This window comes from Hyaena hyaena, unplaced genomic scaffold (assembly GCF_003009895.1).
Source record: "Hyaena hyaena isolate Hyena2069 unplaced genomic scaffold, ASM300989v1 scaffold_159, whole genome shotgun sequence".
Lineage (NCBI taxonomy): Eukaryota > Metazoa > Chordata > Mammalia > Carnivora > Hyaenidae > Hyaena > Hyaena hyaena.
Window position 1 is genome coordinate 1,853,577 of NW_024080791.1, and position 12,165 is coordinate 1,865,741.

The window sequence follows — 12,165 nt, forward strand, 5'->3', positions numbered from 1 at the left end:
CAAAGTGGGTGAGACACACCTTTGTCCCTGAGAGTCCTCCAGTTGTGACCCAATATTGTGAAGCCTCTTGTCTTTTTTTAAAATTTAATTTAATTTAATTTTAGAGAAATAGAGTACAAATGGGGGAGGGGCATGATAGGATGGGGGACAGAGGTTCTGTGCTGACAGCAGCCAGACCATGTGGGGCTTGAACACATTAACTATGAGATCATGATCTGAGCCAAAGTCAGTTGCTCAACCTTCTGAGCCACCCAGGTGCCCTGCCCCTTGCCTTTGTAAGATGCCTTCCAATCGCAGATGTGTCAAAATGCATGGGGCAGGGTTTCTTACAATTGATGACTGTGGTAACAGCAAAGCCTGTGAACATTTAATTTTTAAATTTTTTCTTAAATGTTTATTTTTGGAGAGAGAGAGAGATAACATGCACAAGGGAGGGCAGAGAGAGAGGGAGACACAAAATTGGAAGCAAAGCCTGTGAACATTTTAAAAGGTGGGAGACCAAGGAGCTCTAGGTCTAGATGTTTAAGGAGTCAAAGTCAGATGACTTTTTAAATATAGGATAGCTTTGGGGTTCTCAAAATTGAACAACCTCCCCCCTCAGGGTCCCATGTGGGAACCCACACTGACCACCCCAATAGTTGCAATGCTGTGGTTGTCCCTGGCACATAGCAGTCAGGGGATTGCACAACATCTGGCTGCAGTTTGATTTAAGAAAAGAGTTTCCTAGTCCTCTTTTTTGAAATGTTGAGAAACGCCCCTACAGTATAGATCAGAGATGGAGGATCTATATGTTTTAAGGAAGTCAAATTAACATTTAACCATTAAACAAAGTCAAGATCCATGTAAAGTAGATGGGGAGGTACAGATCAAACACAGAAGGTCCTCCTGTGTGAGCATCTCTTCCTTCTCTCTCCACTTCTCATTTTTGTTTTTATACAGACAGAGTTTGTACAATTTTCCCTAGCATTGTCATAAGAAATATTTCTGACAAAGTAAATGATTCTTTCCAGGGGCATATAGAGAAGTGGGTGCTGGCTTTCTCAGAGTCAGAGTGATTGGGCAGAGTGGAAAAGGAATTTCGTTCAGCTTAGCGGCAAACTTGGGAAACTTGACAAGCTACAGTGAGTAGACAGTGGCAGCAAAATCCATGGAGGGAGCTGTTTCTCCCTTAGCACTGTAAGGTTGGTGACACCAACTGTTGGTTCAAGTGCTATTTCCCTGGTTTCCTTTCTGGATTTCCAGAAGGCAGGCTATTTGGAATTTCAAGAGAGGCACCTTTTTTTTTTTTTTTTTTTTTTTTAACTGCCTTTTTTAAAGCTTTAGGAGAAGGTTATCTCAGAAGGAAACCACCTCCTCTGTCTCCTTTTCCCTAAGCCACAGATGTTATATAAATAAAAGGTGATTTTTAGATTATTTTTTATCATATTGTTGGAAATGTTACTATGCATGTTATAAATAAGAAATCACCTTTCTAATAAATTATATCTACTTCTCCTACAGAAACAGATGACAAGAGGGTGACCAACACACAAGCTGAAGTAAGTTTTCTTATATTTTGTGCAAACAGGTGTTCGATTAAAGACATAATTAGTTTGGTTTGATGTTATACAAATTATATCAGTATAACTGATGTAAAAACTAGTTTGCTTTCCTGACTGAAGAAACAATAAAATGGGGTCGTTAAATCTATGCCACTATGCTACTTTGGTTCTCAACTTATGAAATGCCAACCCCTGAAAAAAACTTGTAAAACAAATCACTGCTTTTAGTAGAAAGATATGGTATCAGTATTTTCAATTTAGTGACTCATTTATGACCACCGATAGGCTAGGGTCAGCCAATGTTGGAATCCCGGAGCAAGAAGATGGGGAGCGGACACCTCTTAAAGTTTCTTCTGGTGTGTGAAGCATATCCTGAGGTCAGAGGTTCACATACTCATGTAGGAGTTCAGATGGTAAATAGGAACCAGGGGAGGCTAGGGATCTTCTAATATAAAACATATGGAATATAAGAAAGTAAGTAAACTTGTACTCAGAAATAGAACAAGGATTGACTGTTATGCAAACATACTAGTCAACTCTCAGTGCTGCATTAGGCATATGCAATACCCAGAGGAAAATGTAGAAAGATCAAAATACCAAATAATATCTCTTAAGACTTTTATAAATGTTTAAAGAGATTGTAAATGTGAACTTTGACAGCTGAAATCTTCCATAAATAATAAAGCATTTTTATTACTTAATAAGTTTTACTACATGTTACAAAACAAAATTTTCTGTAAGATTAATTTTCTACTTGATCTTTGGATATATGCAGGGAAATTAATATATAAGAAATACCAAAAGTGACTGCTTCTTGAAATCAACCAGACAAGACTGAATACAGTAAAGGAACACCAGAACTATCTGTGTTTAAACTACATGTTTAACATTAACGTAGAGTCCCTCTGCCTGCTCCTGTGCATAATGAACTGGTACTGAAATGTTCTATTCTGGAAAAATGTGCTTGTACCATTTGCTTGGTTGATATGGATTTGGCAATATTTGGTTGAATTTTTTTACTTTTTAATATATTGTTTTTGCATCAAGTGTCTACCTCTTGATGATACTTTTGAGGGTAATTAAGCTTTAGAATGTACAAGGAAAAATACCTCAAGTTCTCTTACTGTTCAATGATACAGTTTCTAGTTTTTTTCGGACTCTGTCTGTTATGTTCTTTCTAAGACACATGAAAGCCTAGAATGATCCCCAAAAAGCATGTTGTAACTATTTATACCTGACCTTTCCAAAGTGAAAATAATTGTTCTACACACTAAAACTCATGGATTAAGACCCCTACTTTTGCCACATTGAAACATAAATATACAGTTAAAAGTGAATCTTTGACATAATCTGCTTGGGGTATAGACAACATATATGTAATTTATCGTAATAAATAATATATTCATATATAAGGATTGTTTAATTTATATATCCTCATATATACATAAATAGTTTGTGGTTTTCAGACCACCATTTCAGAAACCCTGAAATATGTTTCTGTGTTCCAATTTTTATAGTTTTAATGCAGAAATTCTCTGCAATAATTCAGTCCTGGTCTAGTGTGCATAGGTAAGAGTGTTAAATAGCAGTTTTGTTAGGAAGGGACTTATTTATCTTTAAAAATAGAAGAGAGTATTATCTCAACATTGTAATTCCAAGTAAATGGAGATGTTGGATTGAACATTTATAAACAGAGGTTTATAAATAGGTATTACTTACCAACGACCATCATTATATATCCAAAACCACTCAAAAATCCTATGAGTGGTATAGTTATCGCATGGACATAGCTTTTGGAGTATACTTTGTCCTGGCACTTACATTTTTTCTTGCAAACAAAAAGGATTGGTGTCTCTTTTTTCTGTTTCTTTTTAAAGTAAACAAACATTAGTAAGAGAGAAAATAAAAGGAGTAATTTCACGACTGCAATGGATGAAGAGTTTTATGATAAAATAGCTTCATATATCTCTTAAAACTGTGCTATCAATGAACATGTATATAATTTCTCATTGATTTGCATTGTATTTCATGACAGGGAATCAGAAAGCTCTTTGAAATATGGCAGTGTATTTCCCTCACAGGGCTAATTTTTCTTCAAATAAGCCTTTTCCTTTTTTCTTTTTATCCACAGTCACAAAATGCATCCCCTAAGCAAAGGAAGCAGAGCGTGTACACACCACCGGCCATGAAAGGTACTGTTCAGGTACTGTTTCGGGTTGCTGTGAATGTGGAGTTCATGGCTGGTATGCTATCTGTTCTAAGACCATATGCTTGATTATAAGCTTGATCTGGTCTCAGCTCTATAACTTGGTAATGTTACTTTCAATAAGATACTTTATCCTTTTAAAACTTACTTTCATGAAGAGTAAAACAGGTAGCTGAAGAAGGAATAATAGACATGTCTCTGAATTTCAGTCTGGAAATTCACGTTTTCCAAAATAATAACAAAGACTTTTCTTTTTCCCTTCCTTACATATTTTCTTTGAAGGGATCTTTCCAGAAACCCTAATTACTCTTGCCAATGTTGCCAGATGATTGCCATTTTTTTTCTAGGCTTATGCAAAGTAAAATAACTTGAATTGGGGGCACAGTTAATGTAAAGTGTTGCCTCATTGCCTTGTGTCAAGAGCAGCTCTGAGAAACGCAATCAAACAGCTATTAGCTGTACATGTAACAGCTGTTCAAATAATAACTAAAAATGCTAGCTCAGATCCTGGCATTTCCCCAGATTTCTCCCCAAAATTGGAACTGCTAAAAGAACATCTAAGTGTATCAAAATTTTGACTGACATCAGTTCCAGGGAAGACTTCTTTTATTTCTCACACAAGAATGTTCCTGACATGAAGCAGAGTGCTCAGTCCAGTAGCTCCCGCTCCAGTCTGTCACCTGGGCCATTGGCCCAGTGGCTCATCAAGCTCAGTTTCAACTACAGGAGAGGCCAGCTGGGCAGCTTCCTCTGGAGTCTGGAGAGATGTCTAAATTGGGAGTGAAATTTTCCACTCTGTATTCTCTCTAGATTTGAGGCTTTTTCAAGGAAGTGGAATATAAATGGACACATTAATCGCTACTCTCAGTAAACTTCCTTCCTGCACAGCTATAAAACCCCGTGTTTGTTTGTTTGTAAGACTGCAGTAAATAACACAATCATCAGCACTGTAGTTTATCCCAGGGTAATTACTGAGACTATCTGGCTTCCCTCTCTGATGACAAATATGATCATTGGAAGGTATATTTCCTATTGTAAGTCATCTTGTATTTTTAATGCACATCAGTTTTGGCATGAATGGGCAAAGTAAATAATATATGTTCACTTGTTTAATGATTTCCTCTGTTCTATTTTAGGTTGGCTTAACTAAATAAAGTAATACTGTTCTTGTGTCCTCAGAGAATAATAGTATTATTTTTAAAGGAAATTCTTAAAATCAAAGTCCCAAGGGCTTTCATTATATTTAGCTCTTAAATATCATAAGAATGTGGGATCCTAACATTTAGGGAAGTTAGTCATTTTGCACATTTTCACAAGCAACCTTCCTACTGTTGGATCTCTCCAAGATGGCTATTCAGTAACAGTCATTTTGGTCATGAGTTAAAGCCTTGAGAAAGCACAGTAATTCTTTCAAGAGGATACTAGGGTTTTATTATAAGCCACTTAGGTCCTCATTTATAACCAGTAAATACCTAGGTATATCTCCTGCTTCTGATAAAAAAAATAGAGAGAGAGAGAGAGAAAGCTAAATCCACATGTTTTATTCAGTCTACCTGTCCCCAAGAGCTAGAAATGAATATTTCAAGACAGAATTAAGCTATGATAACATATGGTGCATTGTGAGCACATTAAGAAGCTTCAATCCTAAGAAAGATGAATTAGCAAAGGAAATGTTATTGAGATGCTAAATACAATAATACAATTGCTTTGAAATGTGTAATTCTTCAAATTGCAGTGGAACATGATTATCCATTATTGAGTATAAAAAAAAGTTTGCTGAGAGAGCAAAGCAGCAACAGATGTGATTAATAGTTCTGAAAAAATTACACTGACAAAAAGGCCAACTAGGACTTCATGAAGGACCTAGCAAATAACTGGTTAGTGAAACAAAACAAAATACAACAAAACCAACACAAACTAGCCAGACTCCTTCCTTCTCCCTTTCCTTTACTCGGTTATGAGGAGTTGCCAGTTACAGAGGTCAAAGTAGCAAGAGGGAAAAGACGCTACATCCCACCTATAGTTTTTGATTAATGCATGGACAGACTGGTCTCCAGCTCTTAAGTGCATTTAGTTTTTCCTCTTTCGGTAACAGTGGTACTTCTGTCTCCACCAAGTTTCAGGAAACAGAGACATGTTCAGGTTATCTCTTGTGATGAGGGTTTTATATGACGGTATGTGGATAAGAAATAGAGCAGAGGAAACCATTTTAATAGTCATGCTGTTAAGACAGATATCCTGGTGACTTCCAAATCTATATCTGCAATCCTAACATACCTCCTGAACTTCAGATTCCCAATTCCAATTACCTTCCGATTTTTTCTCCCTGATTGTTTTTAGGCTTCTCAAATTTAGTATGTCCAAAGCAAAACTCTTTAGCTTTTTTCTGGTTTTTCCTATACTAATAAATTATATTCAGCTATTGAGAACAAAAGCCTTCATGTAATCCGTGACTTCTCTTCCTTACCCAGTCCACTGTCTGTTCTTGTTGGCTCTAATTTCAAAGTGCACCCCTTAATGTGAATACTGCCCACATCTTCCACTGCTACTATCTTATGCAAGTAACCATTCTTCCTTGCCTGGGCTGCTGGAGTCTCTTTCTGGTCTCCCTGCTTCTGCTCTTACCTCTCTCTACAATCTAGTGCTCACCCAGATACCATAGTAATTCCTCTGACTCACAGATAAGGTCATACCGTCCTCTTGATCAAGATCTTTAATGGCTTCCTATCACATTCAGAATAAAATTAAAAATCCAAAGAAGTCCCTAAGGGCACTGCACCCAGCCTTTCTCTTTGACCTCATCTCCTTTCACGCTGCCCCATTTCAATGAGACCCAGCCTCATGGACTTGTTCACTGTTTTTAAACACGCCAAACAGATTTCCATTCTAGAGCATTTGTCCTTCCTATTTTGTCTGCCTGGAATACTCTTTGTCCAGTGGCCTCACAAATACCTCAGCTAATGTTACCTCCTCAGAGACCTTCCTTCCCTGGTACTAACCCCTCCATATCACTGTCTATGTCTTTACACACTGCCTTATTTTTTCCATAGCACTTAACATGAAGGAGTGTCCATGATACGTTTTGTTCATTTGAGTGTCCCCAGCTCCTAGAACAGTGCCTGACACATATTAGTTGCTTCATTAGTACTAGATCAATAAATGAACTATAATGAACTGGGGAATCCGGTCACACTCTCATTTGCTCAGAAGAGGATGTCTCGTAAGCCTAGTTCTACTAATTTTCATACGTGTATTGTGTATTCTGCTTATGTTTCTCTTTGCCTCTTTCTTTGCTAGATTCTCTCTTAAGTCTGTGTTCCTTCTTGTGTTCCTACTTATCCATATGTTTCTGTTTTACTAGTTTTACTTTTTCCCACTCCCATCCCCTCTGGTCAAAGAGAAACATATAATTTGGTACATTAATTACCATCCAAAATGATGTATCGGTTGGGCTGGCTTCTTAAGAAAGGTCATCTCAAGGACCACCAAAACCATTAGGTGGTGCCTGGATCAATAGTTTTTGGTCAGGGTGGCAGCATCATATGATATATATATATATGGTAATGTAATAGAAGAGTCTGGATATGGCTCTCTTCCTTCAGGGGTGTTTCATGGTTCGTTCAGCACATTTACTCTTAGAATATAATAATAGATTTAGTACTGGGTCTGGCTGTTTTTCTATTCATAATATTATTGGCATTCAGTGTGTTCAAGGAGCTTAAAGGTTAACTAGTGCAACTATCCAGTGATGATTGAATTTTTTCCACTGCATCTAACCTCAGGGTATTACATTGGCTGTGTTCTCTTGAGGATTTTAGTATATTAAGCCTGAGGTAAAGCCAGATAATCAAAAGTTCCAAGTGATTCTGCTACAGCAAGTCTAAAGATTGACCAGACTAAAATATTCAATCACCTACCTAACATGTCTCATGGAGATCAAAGAGATAATGAGATCCAAATTAATATGTTCAAGACTGATCTTTGAATTTCCTCAAAACCAGATCAGTTTGTCCTGCACTATTTCCCTTCTTAGCAAGTGGAATATCCATCTGCCTAGCTGCATATTGCTGAGTTCTGAGAGCCTCCAGTGAACCTCTCTCTTTCTTTCACTCTCTTCAGAAATAGAACATCAGGTTTCATTGATTTCGCTCTATCAGTATCTCTTGTCTCTCTCACCTTCTGTCTTATCTTCAATGTCATCATCATATCTCAAATCACAAGCATGTCTTTGCCAGGATATATAGGCATACTTCAAAGATACTCTAAATCACTGCAATAAGGTGAATCAAATGATTTTTTTAGTTTCCCAGTGCATACAAAAGTTATGTTTACACTGTACTGAAGTCCATTAAGTGTGCAATAGCATTATGTCTAAAAAATAATGTATATGCCTTCATTTTAAAATACTTTAAAAACTGCTAACCATCATTGGCGTTTTCAGCAAGCCATAATCGTTTTTGCTGGTGGAGGGTCCTGCCTCCATGCTGATGGCTGCTGATTGATCAGGGTGGTGGTTGCTGAAGGCTGGGGTAGCTGTGGCAACTTCTTAAAGTAAGACAACAGGGAAGTTTGCCACATAAATGGACTTTCCCTTTTATAAATGATTTCTCTACAGCATGTGGTGCCGTTTGAAGGCATTTAACCCACAGTACAACTTCTTTCAAACTTGAAGTCAGTCCTTTCTAAGCCTGCCAGTGCTTTATCAACTAAGTTTATGTAGTACTCTAAATCCAATGTTGTGATTTCAGCAATCTTCATATCATCTTTACCAGGAGTGGATTCCATCTCATGAAACCACTTTCTTTGCTCATAAGAAGCAACTCTTCATTTTTCAAAGTTCCATCATGAGACTGGAGCAAGTCAGTCATATCTTCAGGCTCCATTTCTAATTCTAGTTCTCTATTTCTACCCCATCTGCAGCTGTTTCCTTCACTGAAGTCTTGAACCCCTCAAAGTCATCCATGAGGGTTGGAATCAACTTCTTCCAAACTCCTGTTTGGTTAATGTTGATATTTTGACCTGTTCCCATGAATCATGAATGTTCTCAGTGGCACCTAGAATAATGAATCACTTCAAGAAAGTTGTGATTTGCTTTACACAGATCTATTGGAGTAAGCATTATCTATGTCAGCTATAGTCTTATGAAACATATTTCTTAATTAATAAGACTCAAAAGTCAAAATTACTCCTTGTCTCATGGGCTACAGAATGGATATTATGTTAGTAGGCATGGAAACAACATTAATCTCATTGTACATCTCCAACAGAACTCTTGAGTAACCAGGTGTATTGTCAATAAGCATTAATATTTTAAAAGAAATATTTTTTTTATTGAGCAGTAGGTCTCAACAGTGGGATTTAAAATATTAAGTAAGCCATTTTATTAACAGATGTGTAGTCATGCATGCTGTTTTTCCATTTGTGGAGCACAAGCAGAGTAGATTTACCATAATTCTTAAGGGCCCTAGGATTGTCAGAATGGTAAATGAGCATTGGTTTCAACTTAAAGTCACCAGCTGCATTAGCCCTAATACTAGATCAGCCTGTCCTTTGAAGTTTTGAAGCAAAGCCTTGACTTTTCCTCTCTAGCAATGTAAGCCCTAGATGGCATCTTCTTCCAACAGAAGGCTTTCTCCTCTACCTTAAGTATCTGTTGTTTAGTGTAGCCACCTTCATTATATTATCTTAGCTAGATCTTCTAGATAACTTGCTACAGCTTCTATGTAAGCTCTTACTGTTTAACCTGGCACTATAATGTTATGGAGATGCCTTCTTTCTTTAAATCTCATAAGCCAACCTCTTCTAGCTCCAGACTTTTCTTCTGAAGCTCCTCAACTTTCTCGGCCTTCATAGAATTGTTGAGAGGTATGGTCTTGCTCTGGATTAGGCTTTGGTTTAGGGAGTATTGAGGCTAGCTTGATCTTCTAGGCATACCACTCAGACTATCTCTATATCAGCAATGACTGTTATACTCTTTATCATGTGTGTTCATTGGAGTAGCACTTTTAATTTCCTGTAGGAACTTTCCTTTGCATTCACAGTTTGGCTAACTAGGCACAAGAGGCCTAGCTTTTGACCTATCTTGGCTTTTGCTTGGCCTTCTTCGCTAAGCTTAATCATGTCCAGCTTTTGATTTAAAGTGCGAGATGTGTGACTTTTCCTTTCACTTGAGGACTTAGAGACCATTGTAGGATTATTACTTGGCCTAATTTCAATATTGCTGTGTCTTAGGGAATAGGGAGACCCAAGAAGAGGAAGAGAGATAGGGAACTAACTGATGGTCAGTGAAGTAGTCAGAACACACACATTTTTCAATTAAGTTCACCATCTTATATGGGCAAATTCATGGCACTCCAAAACAATTAACAATAGTAACATCAAAGACCCCTGATCACAAATTGCCATAATATGAAAACAATGAAAAAGTTTGAAATATTGTGAGAGTTTCTAAAATGTGACACAGAGACACAAAGTGACCAAATGCTATTGGAAAAATCATACCAAAAGCCTTGCTTGATGCAGGGTTGCCACAGCCCTTCAATTTGTAAAAAATCAAGTATCTGCATCATGCAATAAAGAGAAGTGCAATAAATCAAGGTATGCCTATAACTGACTACTCAGTATCCAGTCTTTCTCTTCTTGTTTCCCATGAGTTTTCTGTACTATAGCCAAAGTGAACATTTAAAACTCAAAAGTGGTTATGCTTCTTCCTTGGTTAAAACTCTTTTGTAGCTCCCCATTGCCATTAGATAAAATCCCTATTCCAGAGCAAAGTTTTCAAAGCTGACTGGCCCAAGACTCCAATTTGCCTCTTCTCTCCCCCACTAGGTCCCAAACATGCTGATATTCTGCTATCTTCTGAATGCACCAAGCTCTCCCTGATTCAAGAAAGATTGACACAGTCTTCCCTTTACCTAGAACTTCTTTCCCTACCTCCCACTTGTTTTCATTCTTCAGTGGCTAACTCCTACTTATCACTCATGCCTAAAGATCAATTCCTGAAAAGAGCTTTTGATAATCCTCCAATCTAAATTCTCTATAGCTATAAATTCTGTTGATAGTTATAATCTCTAGGGTTTTTTCATAGCAAGTAATTATGATGTCCAGCTATTTACTAATGTCTTTCTCTTCAACTAGACTGGAAGCAATGTATGTAGTAGCATCAATGACAGTGTCTATTTTATTTACTACCATATTTGCATGGCTTAAACATAATGCTTGAGACATAAACAGTGCTTATAAATATATTTTAAAATAATGTTTAAAAATATATCCAACACACAAATGTTGGTGAATGTATCATTTCCTATGGATATCTACTTTCTCTCTGGTCTATTAGAAAGGCCTTTTTTTTCTGTTGAGGCCCCTAGAAATTGAGACCTCTAGAAAATTGTATTCATGTGTTCTTGTTCTACATCTTATTACTATTTGTGGCAAATTTTAAAATGGCAACTATCTAAACATTTCAGGACATCTATCAGATCCTCACCTCACCCTTAACTTACTTCTTTTCAAAGTTAAAATATCTCAGTATCAGTTATGCCTGCCATTTTGTTTTTTCACATTCTTTCTTGGTCTCCTGATAAGCTCCATTTTGCCTATATCATTCTATAAGCATATCATTCAATATTAACCTAATATTTAAATGTGGTTTGATTAGAACAGAATGGAGACTTTAATGACGCCTATCACCCCTTTCCTCCCAGATTATTTAATTGTAATAAGGAAACCTAAAATCTTATTAACTTTTCTGGCAGGCATATACATTGGTTAAAAATAGTGAACTTACTGTAAATTCAAAACTTCCAAGTCTTTTTTTATTATTTATTTTTTATAGAGAAAGAGCATGCATGTGAACACAGAAGCAGAGGAGGGTCAGAGAGAGAAAGGGAGAGAGACTCTCAACCAGGTTCCCATGCTATCAGCACAGAGCCTGACATGGGGCTTGAACTCAGGAACTGTGAGATCATGACCTGAGCTGAAACCAAGACTTGGACACTTAACTGACTGAGACACACAGGTGTCCCTTCCCATTTAAAATTATGTCTTTTTTGAACCAAAAAGCAAGACCATACTGTCATTGCAATTGAATATTCTCTTGTTAGAATCAGGCAGTCACAAGAACATGTCATATTTTGTATTGTGATTCTGTCGTCCATTTCTTATCTCAATCATGTGTCATGCACAGATAAGATAAACTTATCTTTGATATTTTTATCAACATCTGTAATAAACATATCAAACAGAACAGGGCAAAGAGAGGGCCTTGTAGCACACATTTCTCTCTATAGTTGACATCGATCTCCCTGAATGCCACCATTCAAACAATTAGGAAATAGGCTTATATTAAGCACTCCCGTCCTTAAAATCAGAGGATATTGTGAACACTACTGCTACATACATTGTTGTTTCATTAAT

General features: G+C 37.0%; 1 protein-coding gene across 1 annotated transcript in view; it reads left to right on the forward strand.

The window, feature by feature from the left end:
• The window catches only part of PPP1R1C (protein phosphatase 1 regulatory inhibitor subunit 1C), a 116,447-nt gene that overhangs the window by 55,486 nt on the left and 48,796 nt on the right, over positions 1-12,165 (forward strand). Inside the window, exons 3-4 of the mRNA XM_039239647.1 lie at positions 1,501-1,538; positions 3,673-3,733. Of these exons, the coding sequence (XP_039095578.1) occupies positions 1,501-1,538; positions 3,673-3,733 (99 nt within the window). The remainder of the gene's footprint in view (positions 1-1,500; positions 1,539-3,672; positions 3,734-12,165) is intronic.